Below are 19553 nucleotides of genomic sequence, written 5' to 3'. Positions count from 1 at the left end.
ACCAGAGGACCTTGTAAAAAAGCTTCACATGTTTTTCCTCAAACAAATACTCACGTCTGTTAGCATCACAGACATTTCACAAGTTGCATTTTTTCCTACATCACTGATGCTTTGGCTGAGAGTACCCTCTGAGTCTACCCTTTAGATCTTACTTATTTACATGAAGGTCGGTTTGGATTGTTTTCCATTGCTGAAATTGCCATAAAAAAAAAAACATTATAAAAAAACGGTTTGCTGCTAAAAACAGACCTTCAATCCAGCTAATCCAGTCCAATTACACTTTATTGTTAGGTAGTCTGTTGGTGAGAATACACCTCATCCATGGCTGAAGTAAATCATTGCCGCAGGGTGTCTGAGGTATTATGTGTTCCCAGATGTCTTATTAAGGTCAGTGGATTTCACTCGACTGTACCTCAGTCATCGAACGGGAAGCCCATTGGATTTTGATTGTGTCAACTTTGGATCTTCCTGCATGGTTTCAGTAGATGACAATTCAATCAAGGTACTCCTGCGCATTGGTTGGCATTGTGGACGCTGTCTGTAGAAAATTGACTTGGCTGAATTGGCTGAATTGATTTCAGGCTGGAGAAAGAACTGCTTGTTGGACCCACATTATCTGTTTTTGTTGATTCCCTCATTTGACTTAATTATTCAGTGGCATGGGGTTTAATATTAGATTTTTCAGAAATGTTACAGAATTGGAAATGTGATTAATGAATCAATGAGCATTTCCTCAGAAAAAGGCCCTTTCTCAATGGAGTTGAATCAAAGTGCTTGGCTCAGCCAGATACTAAAATGGCAACTGGAAAATAAGCAAACTTGTATTATTGATGTGATAAAGCATAAGTGTTTTATTACTAAATATGTTGATGCAAAGAAAGGCCAAAATAATCTGAAAAGAGACCAAAAATCCAAGAATTTTCATTGATTGTAAAATTGTGGTTTAGTAGTTGGATATAATATTTAATTATAGTTGTTATAATGAATTATTTCCTTGCAAAAATGACGGTGTGCAAGGATAAGTAACACAAAGATACAACCTAAAATGATTACAAAGTGTACCTAGTAAGACCTGATTTTGCACATACGTAGTCTAGGGTATGCAGCACAGTAGCAAACCCCTTCAACTCCATCCACAGTTAGGTTGCACCTGCAAAGGTGGAAGGTTAAAGGTCGTGACTAGCTGTGTGAGAGGACCGAGGGCATGGTACTGCAGTGGACTGCTGCTGGGAGGGCTCCTGTGGGGGAAGGAAACCTGTTTCATTTTGGGGCCAAAGTCTGTCTGTCAGTTTGACAGGCTGAACCACGAGCAGGAGGAGGCAGCACCCCAAGGATCTGGCTTGCCAATGTGTGCTCAGCATACATTCACGGCTAGAGAAAAGGCTGCCGGAGTCAACTGGCGCTCTTATCTTGTTTCTTACTCTGCCTTGACTGAACATGAAGGCATGCCCTTCAGGAAATAACTGCAGGTTGCCCCCATTCCTATAGTTTAGACCAGGTTGTCGGTCTGACCTCAGGCTGCCTGTAAGTGCTTTACACGCGGTCACCATGGCAAAGCAGTTGGACATGTTACCCCTGGAGGTTGTTGCCAATGGGAAAAACATCCTGTTGCTCAGTGCATGGTGAGAGAGAGAGAGAGAGAGAGAGAGAGAGAGAGAGAGAGAGAGAGAGAGAGAGAGAGAGAGAGAGAGAGAGAGAGAGAGAGAGAGAGAGAGAGAGAGAGAGAGAGAATGAGGAGGGTAGGACAGCCAGTCAGACAGACTGACACATGAAGACACACACATGCATTCCCACAAAACAGACCAGTCTGAGGGTTGGTCATGTAGGGGTCCTAATCATGTGTAGTGTCATGGCAGCAGTGGTATGGCTGTGGACCAGTACCAGGGCTGCTAAGCCTGGCTGGGGAGACACTATCCCAGCTGCCACCTGGCACAGGCCAAGGGCTCAGGGCCCAGGGCCCACAACCTCATGCGGCATTGGCCCAGAAAGAGAACAGGAAAAGGATTCATCCAACTAGCCTCATTCAGGAGACAAACCTAATGCCAGTTGATGATGCTGTGTTGCCTTTTCAAGAAAGGAATGAGGGTACTTAAAAGAATGCAATATTTTATATGATCAGCTATTAATGGAATAGACTGTAACCTTTCTTTATGGATTCAGTCGTTAAAGGGTTATGCAATAATATTTAACAGTGCAGTCATAGATATTTTCTTTTGCATGATTCGTTTTTTTTACCCTTACTTACAAGCCTTTTAAAGAGCTGCAGTTAACTGTAGCTATTAGTCTGTCTGCTCAGTAGGACATAATAGAAAACTGTCCTGAGCAAGGGATGGTACACACTTGCACACACAAACACAATTACTGTATGCGAGGCTGTCTCTTCTGAGTGAGTGTGTGAGCTATACATGCAAGGGTGCTTTGGCTGTGGTCTCTGTAGCCCAGTCCAGGGATTGGGAGGCTATAGAGTGAGGATGGGAGACAGAATTATTGGCATCATTTCCGTCCGACTCTGCTCAGCAATGATCTGCTCAGCCTAATCTGTGGCCAGTTTATCAACAGCTACTCAGACATGTGGAGTTGGAATTTGAGTCTAATCCATTCAGTAGGAGGTAGCTGATGTTGGTTGTAGTGTGTACTGAACCGTATTATAACCAGGATTTTTTTTTACTTTAAATGCTGTATGTGAGATATGGCACAAATAAAATAAATGATATATTGTGTACTGTATTCCAACTGCGGCACAGATGTTAAAGCTCTCCCAGCTGAACGTGCCTGATTCCACCTGCAGGTGGATCACAGACTTCCTGTCTGACAGGAAGCAGTGCGTTAAGCTGGGAACACAAGTCTCTGACTCCCGGTCCATCAGCACCGGATCACCTCAGGGCTGCGTCCTTTCTCCTCTGCTCTTCTCCCTGTACACCAACAGTTGCACCTCCAGTCATCCGTCCGTCAAACTCCTGAAGTTTGCGGACGACACCACCCTTATTGGGCTCATCTCTGGTGGAGACGAGTCTGATTATAGGTGGGAAGCGGCCAACCTGGTGACCTGGTGCAGCCAGAACAACTTAGAGCTCAATGCTCTTAAGACAGTGGAGATGGTTGTGGACTTCAGGAGGAACACAGCCCCACTCACCCCCATCACCCTGTGTGACTCCCCAGTCAACACTGTGGAGTCCTTCCGCTTCCTGGGCACTATCCTCTCCCAGGACCTCAAGTGGGAACTGAACATCAGCTCCCTCATCAAGAAAGCACAACAGAGGATGTACTTCCTTCGGCAGCTGAAGAAGTTCAACCTGCCAAAGACAATGATGGTGCACTTCTACTCAGCCATCATTGAGTCCATCCTCACCTCCTCCATCACCGTCTGGTACGCTGCTGCCACTGCCAAGGACAAGAGCAGACTGCAGCGTATCATCCGTACTGCTGAGAAGGTGATTGGCTGCAATCTGCCTACCCTCGAGGACCTGCACACCTCGAGGACCCTGAGGCGAGCGAGGAAGATTGTGGCCGACTCCTCCCACCCTGGACACTCCCTGTTTCAGTCACTCCCCTCCGGCAGAAGGCTGCGGTCTATCAGGACCAATACCTCACGCCACAAAAACAGTTTCTTCCCTTCCGCTGTTGGCCTCTTCAACAAGGCCAAGTGACCACACTGACTCAAATGACTTATTGCTTAAAACACACTGCTTTTGCACTGCACCACAACATGGTATCTTGTACATTTGTATTTTTTGTAATATTTGTATTTTTGTATTTTTATATTGTAATTTACGGCAACTTATATTTATCCCACTTAGTACTGCTAGTTTATGTACCCTTAGTATAGTTAGTCCACATATTTAAATTTTAGGTATATGTTTATTGTATGCACCTTCCTGCCAAAGCAAATTCCTTGTCTGTGCAAACTTTCATGGCGAATAAATCCCTTTCTGATTCTGATTCTGATTCTGATTCTGAAAACACGACTGCAGTTTAAACCTCTGCCTCCACACCTGCATTTTACACAATTACTTTTCAGCAGCTGCACCTCACTCTAAAATGCAGTCTGTGGCTAGCAGCAGTATCACTGAGTTACCCTGTGCTAAAATTAGAGCATAGCTGCCTGTCATCAATCTGGTTTGGTATGATTCCCTCACATGTTTCTGAGTTCCTATTGATCTCTAGTTTCCCTGTGTAGAATTGTGAGTCCTATTAACCGAGGTTCCATCCATCACCGTTCAGTTGGGTTTGTTTCTCACCTCTTTGATATGATTAGAGCACTCCTAGTTTTCCAGGTTTGTTTCTCCTCCCGCGTGCCAGCTTCTCCTGGTTTTGAAACGTGCAATCAGCCCCTCTCTCCTCGCTGACTTGCTTCACTGCTCTGAAAAAGCGACCAGAGATTAAGCACTCAGCCTCAAACACCTCGGCTGTCACAGGTATCTCCTGCTTGCAGCCTGATAAAGGACACTGCTCCCTCCAGGCAGCCATCAGCGCTACTAAACAGCTACAGTAGTCCAAACAAAACAACAAGGAACACATCTCATGACCTGCTGACAGTAGATTATGGGACCGCATCAATGAACTTCTCGGAATGGGGTTTTCTGTTCAAGAAGTGTATACATATGTATGTGGAAGAAGGCATGTTGTCAGATTATAAGGTTATGTTGAAGTCTGTCTGTGGATTAAGTAAAGGTATTTATAAAACTGCAGGGTTGTATTGTATATTTTATTCATTCTTTTCATAAATAGATCGATGTGATGCATGGACCTGTTGGTAGTTGTGTGTTGATTGACCAGTTGTACCCTTACCAAAATGGATCTTTAAGGCACATTTGCACTACATCATGACAAAGGCCTTCTATGTACATCTATTACGAAGCAGTTAAGACCATTAGTTGACGAGTGCATCAGTTAGGTGGCAGTATTTCAAATGTGTCACTGTGAATTCTCCCTCCCAAATGAAGGTGCTACAGCCATCAATAGCAAAGATAATAACAACACCCATTGGTCAGTTCTGTCTCCCAGGCAACTTATCCTAACTCTGTGATCAATTAAATCAATATAGCCAGAATATAATCAATTGTATTAATACTCAACATTGTCATCATTATCACACATCCTGGGCAAGAAACACAATTTACATTTCGGGCTGAAATGTCTGAAAGGTGGGTAGTTTTTGTCAGCAAGCTAAGGTTCTGTCATTTCCATCACTTCCTGTATTGATCTCACTAAAAAGCAATGTCTGTTGATTGGGTCATTTCTCGCTCCAGTTGGCCCAGTTGACACATTGTAAGTCAGCCATGTAAGGCCTCTTTTTATGTAAGCCAATGAGCAGAGGCTAGAAATGCCTTTGGCCCGGGCAGCAGTGAGGTTAATAGATTGACCGTTTTGTCTCACACGGCGCGCACTCGAGGCTCGACATCTGTAGGACTCAGCTCTTTTTCCCTTCTCCTTCTGGTACATCCTGCTCTCCTTATCCCTCCTGCTGTCCACTCCTAAATGCAGTCGACACCTTTTCTGTGAATTAAAGCAAACGTGTGACGTAAGTCATGCAATCATACTGTTGATGAGGGGAGTGGACGAGGGGAGAAACACGCCACCACTGTCAGGGTAGAATACGATCGGGGTAATGGAGGGCCTGTTGATTTCTTCAGGAGATGAGAGTGACTTGCCTGCTGTCTCTCCTGCAGATGATTAATTATTGTCAAGTGACAGAAACCCTCACAATCAATCCCACTGCTCTGAGGTGGTGTTTATGTTGATTTGCAATTACCCACTATTGTTCTGAGCAACAGATTGCTCAGTAAATATTGTTTGGCAACTCAGGCATCATGTCCTGCGGCAATTCATTATTATTTCTTTCTCTCAGATTCAGATTTTCCAATGGTAATGTTTAACGATAGTTTAGAGATTACAAAATATGCAACAATTCAACCATATTAACCCATGTGTGGTGTTATTTTAGAAAATAAATATTTGGAGACTTGAACCTGTAGACTTTCCACGATTGTAAAGTGTTGCAGAACAATGTATAGTACAGGTACAGTATAAATGAAAGGGTACAAGGCTACAATGACTCACATGGAAAATTGGACTCTGATATATATTTGGCTGTCTTCAGGGAACATTACTGTACACCACTATGCTGTACTTTGCTTCATAATCGGAATTGTAGGATGAATAGTAGAACGGAGTCAGAGGGAGTCAGATAGCTGAGCGGTGAGGGAGTCGCGCTAGTAATCTGAAGGTTGCCAGTTCGATTCCCAGCTGTGCAAAATGACATTGTGTCCTTGGGCAAGGCACTTCACCCTACTTGCCTCGGGGGAATGTCCCTGTACTTACTGAAAGTCGCTCTGGATAAGAGTGTCTGCTAAATGACTAAATGTAATGTAATGTAGAACGTCAACTTGTCAGAACCTACAGTCCAACTCTGTGGTCCAAAAAGCTGAAAGACATGCCATAGTAAAAGGCCAGTTTTGACAATTCACAAACCTTACTGGATTCTCCCACTTTCAAACCAGTGGAGTGGCCAGCCTCAGAGAGAATCTCCACAAAGAGCTTGAATTTGGTACTTCATTCAAAACGAAGGAATCTCTCTAAGGGGATTTGTCCTTGCCTACTATGTTGAGGTGCCTAATTCATTTCACTGTAATGTTTTGCAGCCAGAAATGAAGGCTTATTTTTATTATAATATTTTGGGGGGGAATATGATGGTGTTTACTTGTCCCTGTGTGTATCTATTTATCTTTCTAGTCTGTTTTGGAACACACTATAATTGTATTCAGGTAAATGGCTCGCTGGATAGATCATTGTTCACGTGAAGGACAAAAAATACCACTCAATCAATGACTTGTATGGTTTAGACACTGTGACTACAATTAGTGTTTATTGGCGTCTTGTTTGTATGGTATCGAACAAGAAATGCAGTCTACATTGTATAGTATCAACCCTCTCAGTGATTTCAATTCATGTTGTAAAAAATGTTTTGCTTTACTCAGTGTATGGATTAATAGACTGAAATTAACAGAAAGGATTTCAAATGCTGTTGGATAGGAAATCTATAAACATGCTGCATGGAGGAGGAACACGTTTTTCATGTCTAACCTTACAATTTCCATGGGTGAAAATAGATGGTTAAACAATGGTTTAATATATAACATACAGTATATTGTTCCATTGTATCATACAGTACACACATTGACCGTTTGTAGCACAGTAAATAAACTGATCAAATTGTTACGAATTATTGAAGGATTTATGTTGTTTATACAGAACAGAATGTAACTGAATTTAGTTTATGTCCTGCAGCTTTGTCTGTTTGCTATTCTGAGGGCTCTTCTCAGGGTCTTCTATAATGAGCTTCTCCAGAGAGGGACATACCTGATTGATGCATTGAACATTTTATGCCTGAAATTGTTCGGGATTTTAGACCAAGAAACTAGAAAATATGATTTAGAGTGACAGTCTGTCACCGATTAAACCCCTGTCAACAGATTTTTAACACCTTCATCCTTAGGTAGGCCGTAAGTCGATGCCTCCAGGGGAGTAGGGATGGAGGAGATGCAACCTTTCTGTAGATAGCACCTCAAAATCCTTCATTTTCATATCCACCTGAATGCAATTGCCTGCCCCCGGCGACGTTTCCCTGTGGAACAGGGACTCCTCATTATAAGAGGCCCTCACAGACCATCCTCCGCTCCACTGTGACCTAATGACTTTCTAGAAAGCACTTCTTGGGATTATAGCTCAGACTTATTTTTCAACGGTCTGTGTCTCTGTTCTTATTGGTAGTGTGAGAAAATGGCACTGCCCTTTGAAGCATTAAAATATTGATCTTCTTTTGCATGGGCATTGAGAATGCTCACTGTCGGAGGAAATACATATTTATTGTATATTTTATTTTATTCTAATTCCACTTAGTACTGCTAGTTTATGTACCCTTAGTATATATAGTCCACATATTTACATTTTAGGTCCCTATATGTTTATTGTATGCACCTTCCTGCCAAAGCAAATTCCTTGTAATATTTCATGTTGTTAGATTCAGTTAGATGGTTTATTAAAGTGAATTGTAGATTGGCCTGTTACTTGTTGAACTCATGTTGAGTGCTTGTGTCAAAGCAGAGACTAGTTAATACATCTGTTCTGGACAGCAAATTATTAAAGTAGTAGAATATTGTTATTTGCTCCAAATTGTTCTATCATGTAGGCGGCAATAAGTAGTAATAATAAAATTACAAATCTAAGATACTATTTGTACTCCCTAACATGACAGTTATATGATACAGTGTTAGTGTGATAGTGCTGCAAACTGTATGCATTTGAACCTGAAAACTCCCATGCATGCTGTGACTACATGCTGCAGTGAGAGATGTGTTGATACAGGCATGGGAAGATTGATAAAGCAGCAATGTTTTAAGTTTGTTAAACTTTGAGAAGAAAAAAAAATTATGCTCTCTGTCTTCTGAACCAGATGTCATCAGAGCTATGTACAGATTTACTCTAGTGACTTTTGAAAGGCTGCTGTGATTAAAAAAGGCGTCCAACTGATGCAAATTGATTGGATGCCTGTTGCCTATCAACTGTGTCAGACCTTGCTCACCCAGGTTAAAAATCTTTCACCGTAAGCAAACAACCCCAGTACCAGCTGCTAACATGACATGGGTGTTTTCTCCCCATCTGTTCCCTTTATTTAGTAATGTCATTCTGAAATAATGGTAATAGAGGTAGCTCATATCAGCTTTAAAGATTAGCATGTATGGCCACTAGAAGTGGACCTTTCAATCCCCAACTTGCTTTAGGAAAAGCAAGACTGGAACACCTCCTTATGGAATACTATTCTACTATGTTCAATAAATACTTTTTCAGAAAATTGGAATGAGCTACTTTGATACATTTTGGATTCCTACTTAATGAATATTAAAAAAATATGTTTATAAAGCTTGAACTCTACAGCACAAAGTGAAATGAATGACAGTACTCAAAGTCATCCATTACAAAACCTTTGGCTTATGTCACATTGCCTTGGGCCAGTTTCTAATCATTCATTCAGTCACAGATGTGTTCTAGTGTTTGACAGAGGTGAATTACACACTGACAGTAGATCTTTGAGCCCTCATATAGACCACATTTCCACTGGCTGCTAAGACTTGTAGGCTGAAGGCATTCTTTAGTCAGTAAGAAATCCTACAGCCAATCACGTCCTCCTACACTTTTAATTAAATGAAAAGCCAGAGAAATAATAGGACTGTGCCCCATGAGGAAATAAAATACTCATATTCCATTTTAAAGCTGGTTGTAGTTTACAAATAACCTTTACTTACTGTACCAACTCTAAGTGCCACCAGTAATTTTAAATAATTCACAGAATTCATTTGTGAAGCACAACTAAATGTTTTCAATCCAAACATTTTGTATACGAGACTGGTATTATCTGGATGCAACATAAGACAATAAGACAATCTTTTGGTTCTACTTTGAGCTGATTTCCACAGTGTCCATGCATCATTGCAGTTTTGGGCTTTGTCTGTCTTGATATTCACAAGTGGGAATAGGCGATGATTAGAATGTGACATGGTGTTATTGAGATTCATCACACCTCACTACAATCAGATTGTCAGTTTGAATCATAAAAAAAACATACCTTCATCTAAAACAATGATTTAAACCAAATACTTTTAACGCAAACATCATATAGAAGTGTTTTTATTTTGTATTATTCATAATTGGTTTATTTAGAAACCTTACACTTCGCCTTAAACCTTACAATTATGATAAAAGCAATTTATCTTACCCGTATCAAGGAAAATGTTTGCTACGTGCATACTGTAGTGTAACAGAATATTCAAGCAGTTAAGATATAGGCTAATATAGGGCTTTAGTAAAAGTAAAAAGTGATACAATAATAACAACAAAAGTTAAAATATAAGTACAATACATTTACTGTATGATTATTTGTGTTTATACACTTTATACGTGTACTTGGGTGTTTATTTTGAACCCTAGGTCCAGCAGCGCCATTTGCGACATCCTACATGTCTACATTCCTTTACTCTGATCCCTCAAAAGAAGACACGCCACTAGTTTAGAGGAAAATTGAGTGGAACAGCTGGAATCAAGCTGTAAAATGGGTAACTAGACGATGAAAATCACCCTAAGGAGAGCATCTATGTGAAAGACTGTGGAGCATTTCAATCAGTCCAACCAGCAGGAGGCTACCACATTTTCCGTGAACAGAATAGTTAGTTCTGCAAGATATAGCCAAAAGCAGTGACAACAATAAGAACAACATGAACTCCTGCAGTCTGGTTTACTCTGGAAGATAACATGGACTCCTGCAGTCTGGTTTACTCTGGAAGATAACATGGACTCCTGCAGTCTGGTTTACTCTGGAAGCCTAGACCATGTAGGGGGGTCAATATTAACACTGTGATTCCTTTCTTATACTGCTGATAGTTGGTCATGATACAAACAGAATGTGTGAATAATTTCTGTATTCCTTTTTTGTGAAGAATAGGTTCACCACAGTGACAAAGATATCAATATACAGTATCAATGTTTTGGAGACTGATTTAAATAAATGACCCATCAGTAATGTGTTATCATTGTCATCTTGATTTACTGGAAGACAACAGATTCCCTTCAATAGCGGCAGACAGTCATTCTGTCAAATCATATTTTGGCAAAATAGCATGTTGCTGCAAAGCCTTGCCACAATGGCTGTCTGGGTTGGCTGTAGCATCACCATTGTGATCCAATTTACTGATAATCTGGTAATGTGGTCCACTCTGATGAAAAAAACATACTAGACAAGACAATACAAGCTGATACTCACAGCCAACACATCCAGTGGGAAACAGTGTGTTTACATTCGAACTGTGCCAATTTGCTGCTTAAGGGCAACAGTTATCAATTCTATTGAGGCCAAGATAATTGACTAAGAATTTAATTTTCTCAGTCCAAACATGATTATAGTGTGGCTTGGTTCATCTCTGCAAATACTGATTTGTTGCAGGTTGTTGCGGCTGGAATTCATTCAAAGCAGCACCATTGTGATGAAGACAACGGCTCCTGCAGAAAAACAATAGTGTTTCAATAGCACTCCAAAATGTGCTTTGTTTAAAATGAACAAGCAAGCAGCAATCAAACAAAACTAGAATTTAACTGATTGAAATCATCTTTCATCCAGTAGTTTTTTTCCTAACTTACAGTAAATTGTAAACATAAAGCAGTCAACAAACTTCAACCAAAATGCTACAATAGTCCTGAGATGCTGTTGCAAACACTAGCTTGCTCAGTTTGTGTTTCGACTGTTTAGAAGAGGAACTTGAGAGTACAATACTCTGTCAATAAGCAGAATACTAACACCATCCTATGGGTGTTTTAAACAACTCCTTTGCAACGAGAAAGGCCTGTAGTAATAGTGTAAGTACAAGGGCAATGTATTCCTTTTAATTTGGAGAGATTGACTGACAGACATATCATGGGCCTTTAGGGATATTTACAAGTTAAATTAATACATTCTTGAACTTTCAGGGTATCTTCTGCCAGAGGCTTAAACAGGTGGCAAGGTGTTTCTGACTTAGTGGAGATACGTATATAATCAATGAATCTGTACCAGACTCCACCCTGACATTCACAAGTTCACATCAGATCGAATCATCACCTTCTCGAACCTAACAGTTTTAGCCATATATCTTTCCAAAAAAACAAAAAACAATCCCTGACACTAGGACTGCTAACACACAATCTTGTTAAAAGCTGGGATCATTGTTTTTTTACAAACGGCAATGGCATATTTTTACAGTGTGTCATATAACTCAAATATTGTGGTACTGACTGAGGAAGAGATAAGACTCCATGATGTGGTATTAACTTTGTTGTGCAATATTGAATGTTGGGATTGTTGGCTAGGCTACAATTCTGGATCTATCCATAACAAAAACTCATTTGGCTTTGGATTACACCACGCTGTATCTTTCCTGCACTTTGTGTTCTTTTTGTTCTCACATGATCTTGTTAAAAGCAGCATCATCTCAGTAAGTGGACCATAATCATGTCTCCAGCTGCATGTTAAAGTCAAACCTAAGTTTGTCTCTTTCCCTCTCTTCTTCTCATGGATTCTTTTGTGGGTTAGGGACATGTGGCCTCTCAGTAGACCTTGGTGCTGTTGAGACTGCCCAGACCGGAGTGCTCAGACGTGTCTCTTCATAGCCAGGTCTCTCGGCGCGTGACCTTATTCCCTGTGACATTTTCAGCCATTAATCTCCAGACGTCGAGTGATGGAGTACCTCTCCCAGGTTACATTGTGCTCATGTCACACCATTTTCTGGGTGGCACAGAGGTCGTTGGAACCTAGAGTAGTTACGTTGAGCCAGGACATACCTGTTATTTAATCAGCTCAACAAATATGACATTTTTGTATTGTGTAGTTTAGTCTTAGAATTTTCAGCAAGGGAATTAAAACATGTTTTCGTACCAAAAATATGGAATTATTTAGTAGTAAGTGATGAGTTTTGGTTCTGCTTTATTAGCTAAACTGCTGTTTAGGTTCAATTGCACTATAAGAAACATGGAATGGATAACAATCTGGAATAATTCTTATAATACACTGTTTTAATGCTAAATGGGCTGCACATTATTAGTTTTGACGTTATTGTAATTACCTGTGAAGACAAGATGTGCTTTCACGACTTAACACTTTCAGTGTGTCATCTTACTTGACTCTCTACTCTGAGATTCACTTTTTAGTCCCTGAGAAATGATAGCACTTCTGTATAAAGTGTAATTTTAACATAACTAGAAGCATCCTTTTATCTGGTGGCATGCTGTGGTATACAAATATATATAATGATTTTCTTAACAATATCTGATGGAAGCCACTCATGTCGCAAAATATTTGCAAAAATGTATCATTTCCTGATGATTTTACTGTGGGGTATTGTTAATGGGAATCCATTCACGATTCATCCTCACACACTTAAACAATAAAACGAGGAAGCAGCCTTTGATAGAAACAGCTTGTGGTCGTCAAATGTGTTTGCCAGAGCAGTGTATTATGAGTAAAAGGTGACCATCACAACAGGGTCCTGAAGAAAACTGACAGATATTTACAACAGTGACCCTGTCCCCCTTATCAGGGCTGTTATATCTCAGTCTGATATTGTACTTTATGGATCTGTTGACGAACAGGCCAAGACAATCGTTACACGGTTGCACCTCTTATCACACTGGGGCGGTACTGCATTAATGTTTGTTTTCTATTCAGTGGCCATTATGGCCACAGGCTTCTGTGAGGCTATGGCCTGTGATTCTTGGTGATATATTTTCCTGATGAATTGTGAAATCAATGCGGCCAGTGGAACACTGCAATCCCCAATGTCAAAGCTTTGCCTTTGCATGGAACATTTATTTTTGTGGAGGCAGCTGTTGCCACAGATCTTCATAATGCATCTCCACCACCTACTCTGCAAACCCTTTAAACAGGCCCAGCAAAACACGACAACCTTTAATTGCATGTTATCTGTCCATAAGCCGATGGCTTTATTTCTATCTTTTTATCACTACGGTTCTGATTGTTGTGTTGTGATTAATCTTGAAACCCTAGGAAATCATTCACTGTTGGTCAAAAACAGTCTTCACATCCTTCCCCTGTGTATTGATCAAAACCACTCTAATATTGATATAGCTTGACTCTAGACTGAATTACGTCTATATGAAGGCTTCCAGTGTGTCAGTAGAATTGTTTTGAGATGGAACTTTGTAAGATTGAAAACGTTTTTCCATTACTTATAAATAGAGGCGCAACACATCAAGCGCATCATACAATTGAATGGTCGTGGTACATTTCATCGTTCGAAGTTATTATATGATATTGCTCCATTTTCTTTTCACTGTGGACTCTCCCCTGGTGTTATGTAAGCTCTGGCAGCTGGAACAGTTACACCTAGTACTAAAAAGTTTGGTCATGGAGGGAAAAACAATCCAATACGTCCTCAGTGTATCTTTTCCCAAAAGCCCATTGATTACCACTATGTTTATAAAAGAAATTCTTGCAAATATCAACTTGAAAACCACTTTTAAGTGTTTTGCCAGGGACACACTCCTACATTTGTATCCCAGGCGAATGTATTGCCTTGATCCTGTATGAGTGTGGCTGTGACCCCCATCATTTTAGTGTGGATATTGATGGACAGGTCAGAAAGCAAAACCCAGAGTATTACCCCTCCAGCTTCAGCATTTCTCATCTCTACTTCTGAAATGATTCTGCAGCCCATGTGAGCTTGAAAATGAATTAATAATGAACTAAGTCAATAGGCCCCAGTGTTCCATTCTGCCAGAAACCACCTTGGAGTGACTTTCGTCAGGTATTGAAGTAAAGAGTCTAGGAGGAAATACGTGTTTACAGTTTGGGTTGTGCGGCACTACCCATTACTCTGTGTGAAAGTGCTATCATTTCCATTTGTGTTTTATGCTGCCTGACTCCAGGAATCATGTCACAGGACATAAGCTCTAAAGCTCAGAAAGCTGGGTAATTTTCAGAGTAATTAAACCTGTGTCTAGCAATGTCGTCTTTGTGTCTTTTTTTTAATCAAAAGCCATGCCTTTAAAGACATATCCTCCAACACTAGAGAGCTCTTCTGTCACACGTTTTCTATGCTTTTGTTCAGCAGTCGCGTGATCACTAATGGGAGACGTTGGTGGGTCAAGAGCTTGGAAATACGATTATTTTGTGTCTGTTTTGTTGTTGCACAAACTAATAAAATATGCATTGGCTAAATGCCATTTACAGCTGGTGATCAATACTGATGGCAGTTTTTATGAGAACTCTGAGGAGACATCTTGTCACTCTGTCAGACATCATTAGCTTGCCACAAAGTGTGATGGATTGTGACTTTGATGAAAGAGAGAGCCAGGTGTAACTGGCCTAAAGCAATGCAGACATCCCAGGCCACATTTCTATCAGTTTTGTTGGTTTTATTCCATGACTGGACATCGCTGCTTGTATACTCACCAAATAGCATCTTGACCGAGTCCTTCAATGGTCACATGGCCATTTCCATGTCAAAAAATATGCTAGGGATTGCACAAGTTACAGTCATGATTATAATGATCCTGCTGTTGTAGAGAACATTCACTTCAACCTTGCCATTCTGAAAAGAACTCAATGAGGCAAGTGAAAGTAAGAGTGAAATTGCTGTGTGGGCCCTAGACATTATAAATGCTATAAACGTTTCCTATTATATTTCTAAAGCTCTCAGTCTGTATCCCTATGAGTCCATCTCTGGCTTGGCCTGTGGTGTCACAGATTATTTTGTTCCTTGGCCTCCCCCCCAATTGTAAGCATTTCTGGGACTTTTTTAGCCAGACATTCTATTGAAGGCTGACAATGAAAGAACCCATTGAAAGGCCTAGTTTCTGTCACAGCTTTTCAAATTGCTTTTCCATTATAGGTTGGAATTTCAGAGGATCTTACCATCTCTGCATGAGATTCTGCGCTCCATATTGAAATATACACCAATATTTACCTTTCTTAGAGGTATGATAGCTGGTGTTCTTGAGAGTACAGTAACATTGGCAACCCTGGTCATTAAAAGACTGAAGTAATGTTTTTTTATTTGGCCTTGGCTGCTGCTCTGCTCTCATGGTTCTTTGTACAGCTGTCGCATTGTGGCCTTTCTGTGTGCACCTTAAACACAAGTTTGCTTCAGACTGGACAGGAGCTTTAAAGAAGATGATCGTAGAAGTAGCCTACTTCTTGCTACCGGGGGTGGTTGACGGTTTGTGTGTGAGTGTGTGTAGGCGGGGGTGAGAGATAGCAATGGTCAACCGGTCAGCTCAATTACCCAATGGATGATTGTCTCCCCCTCTCTTCTCGGCAGTAAAAAAGTCTTCATTATGACTCCCACACCACTCTACTCCTCCCCAGTTTGCTTTGCACCATAGGTCCTTCTTCACCGAAATCACTGAAGCTTTTGCCTGAAAACACACAACAATTTTATAATGGTTAGTGTAAAACTCCTTGCTGACTGAAATAGACGTATTACAGCAAGGCATATTAGAAAAACAAATCAAGAGTCCATAATATAAATGGTACATTATTGTCTAATAAATAGCACTGAGAGAAAGGCGTGATGTGCAGGTACAGTATGGAGACTAATTCAGAATCAATCACAATGGTCCATTACTAGAACTGAAAAACAAGAATATATTTAAATAAAAAAGTTGTGTTAACTCAGAATCTCAAAAATAAAAGCTGAAACAATGTATGTGTTTAATTCTATTATAGTGGTTATAGATTATGTGAAATACAATGCATCCATTATGAATGGGACATTTTTGTAGGGCTTTTTTTTTTTTTTTTTTTCTGGTTGAGGACATGGGAGGTGAGGAAGCAGGCTGGATGCGGCTGCTCCTCAGAGAGGTGGAGAATGAGGGGAGCAGAGTCAGGGGGAGCAGAGAGGATGTGTACACACTGATTGAGAGCAGAAGCAGCTCATGATAGCTTATCAAAGTGTGCGGTTCCTGCCGACCAGACACTCTGGGGAATGACCTTTCTCCTCTGGGATGTCACTCTGGGAGAGTATAGTGACATCCAGCCTCCTGATCTCACATTCAGAATACAACAAGATGGAGTACCTATCTGTCTGATTATTTCAATGGATGTCACATATTGCAGTTTTTGATCATCATAATCCATTGGTAATTTTCAATTAAAAGATAATGAGGGGAAACCAATAATGGCTTATGACTGACAAGAGCATTGTGGTGCCACTCTTTTCTTTTTAAACCACTGGTGTTCTCGTTGGCGCAGTGTTTAAACCACTGGTGTTCTCGTTAGCACAGTGAGAAAACGCTGCCTTGTGGCTGAGACATACAGTACGCATAATGACTTCCTATGCCTGTTGCTCATCTCTGTGGAGTTTCCCAGGTAGCAAAGGGTGAAGACGAGAAAAAATGAACCGAAAGATTGGCAGGACCACTGACAATTAAAATGGAGCTGTTAAGCAAAAAAAAGGATTTTGGTATTAGAGAAATGTCCGCTAATGTCCCTGTGTGTGTCAACCTTGCTTCATTCTCCTATGGCCCCAGGCTTAAAGACAAGTTTCCCTCTCCAAGTTTCCCTCTCACCATCAGCGTCTCCGCATTGGCAGTCAGCAATTACACACAAGGCAATTACACTGTCTCAGATCGCCGTCCGCCATACTTTACTGCTATCTTTTAATTGGAGGAGCAGGAAGTAATTTCATAGAGGATGAAGAAGATGTGTTTTACCTGACTTTAGCCCACTAAGAAAGGAGCTGAAAAGAATAGGGATCTCTCTGTGCGCCACAATGTGATTTCACCCCAGGCCTTGTTCTTAATAGTCAGGGATAGGTCTTCCATTGAGGTTTCTTTCATTTCAGAGGCAAGACCCCACCTTTTTTGCTGGCCTTGCACAATAGGGATGAGAGATTTTGCAGCTTTGTCATTAAATGTGTGGTATTTAAAACTAGCTATCAGATTTCTAGGGGGCTTGTCTTTCTACCTTCTGTAACATTATACAATGGATAGAGCAGTGGTTGCTGTTATATGAATCAAGGATGAAATTCAGGTTTAAGGTGACGGACGATAGAATCAGGTTACCGATTTTTTTTTTCCCATCCTGTCTGCTTTCTAGCCGGAGGAAATTTCCAAGAACTAACTGCAAATCATATTCAATTTGATCCCTACTGCCAAATGAATTGCTAAATTATGCATAACTTTTTAATTGGCTGCGCTCACAGTGGATGTGGGATTTCTTTTGTGAATATGTGATGTGAAAGGTGAGGCTGTGTTGAGTCTGGTGAAGGAGACCCTGGCCATGTTCCAGAGGTCGGCTCTCACAGCAGCGGAGGGGGGGCTGGCTACATACTGTGCCATCGCTCTCTCTCCTCCACACCTTGGCAAAGCTTCTCTTACCCTGCCCCACCTCCTGGTAGTACCACCTATTTACCCTCTGGCCAAAACAAACGGAATGGAACAACGGTATTGCATTTCTCCGCCCCGATATCTATATAGATAGCTGCCCTCCTCAAAATAGAGGTCAGGAACTGCTTGTCTTGACCATAATGAGTGGAGCTTTGAAAGAGCCTCAAAAGTAAGAAAGAAGGCTATATGCATGTGGGGCTCTCATTAGAAGTTTACCCTCTATGTGGTACTAGGGGGACCATTTTTATATGAGTGAAAAGAGTATTTTAGGGACAGTAACTGGCATTGACTGTCTTCTGATCTCCTGCCAGCTCTCCCACACGCCAACACAATGCAGCCAGACCTCACCTGGAGTGAGCTTTTATTGAGGTCTGAAGAGCGGCATACTTCCTTTTGTAAACTCCCTGAGGATCTGAGGGATATGATTACCCAGATTAGTTATGCGATGAATTGCTGCATCAAGCCATCATAAACCATGCTAACCATGCTCTTGAATGTGCAGACGGGGGATTCTAATGTCAGTTTTGTTGGGTTGCAGTTAAGACGGAATCAGAATGACTCCTGCTAGTGCTAATGAGCCATTAGCTTTCCTAACAGGATAATGTGCTATGGGTCCAGCATTAGCCACCCCTGAATCCATATTCATGACACCAGGTGAAGGACTCTGGAGGCTGTCAAATGTCTCCCTGGAAACAGAAAGCTAGCTTTTCATCTACTGAATATCTGTGAATAAAGTGCTTTGTTTTGCTGTGTCTTGAATTTTAAAGGTAAAATGTATTTTAGCTAAGGGACGGACTATTATTGAACATTGAAGGATAATTGAAGGGTAACAATGTGTTTAATAAAGTACAAAAGCAGTGTTTTTCAACAAAAACACTCATATGTATAGGTATGTTAGCCGTTGAAAGAGTGAAACAGAACCAAAACAAAATCACAACTAAGTTATCAGAAATATAGTAAGGACTGCTTCCAATTTAATCCCATGTTGCCCTCAAATAAGTCATTGCTGAACAGTCTGGAACAGATCTACCCTTATCGTAAACAACTGTATCATTAATAGTTGTTTACAGTATGTGATACCTCCTGCACTAATGAAGCTTTCTTAAAAGCCAACACATGGCCCGACTATCGTGCCAACTATAAACGGCATACAAGGCGAAAGATGCCGTGCCAAGGTGCCAGTGTGGCTGCCGTCCCACCTGCCAGTGTCATAGGTCTCTTTTCTGTCCTCAGGCAATGCATGATGGGACAGCCATCTGACGATTCTGGGCGCTTTTCCACACAGTCCAACATCCTCAGTCAGCCTCCCCCCTCACAAACACACCAGAGAGAGGGATCTGTTAATAGTGCTGTCCTCATATTGTAATGCCATCTGCTCCACTGCAAGTTGTCTGGGGAGAAACATCAATTTGATGCTGTGGGTTTGAGTGCGCATTTTCCATCTCGACAACCCACTCAGACTTGTGCCTGTAATATCAGGTGATAATACAACTTGTCTATCTTTCCACCCTCAAAATGTCAGAATAGCTGTGTAAGCCAGTTGTTTTCGGCTGCCAAATTTTATGTTAGACAGAAGCCAACATTGCAAAATGTATTTGGAATATGTCCACACATTACATATTCAT

General features: G+C 41.0%; 1 protein-coding gene across 1 annotated transcript in view; it reads left to right on the top strand.

Moving 5' to 3' along the window:
• The first annotated feature begins 1548 nt into the window (after positions 1-1548).
• Positions 1549-19553, top strand: part of lrp1bb (low density lipoprotein receptor-related protein 1Bb) — a 149121-nt gene continuing 131116 nt past the window's right edge. Inside the window, exon 1 of the mRNA XM_067261105.1 lies at positions 1549-1622. Coding sequence (XP_067117206.1) covers positions 1549-1622 — 74 coding nt within the window. The remainder of the gene's footprint in view (positions 1623-19553) is intronic.

This window comes from Osmerus mordax, chromosome 2 (assembly GCF_038355195.1).
Source record: "Osmerus mordax isolate fOsmMor3 chromosome 2, fOsmMor3.pri, whole genome shotgun sequence".
Taxonomy (NCBI): Eukaryota; Metazoa; Chordata; class Actinopteri; order Osmeriformes; family Osmeridae; genus Osmerus; species Osmerus mordax.
This window is presented reverse-complemented; position numbering and strand designations above follow the sequence as displayed.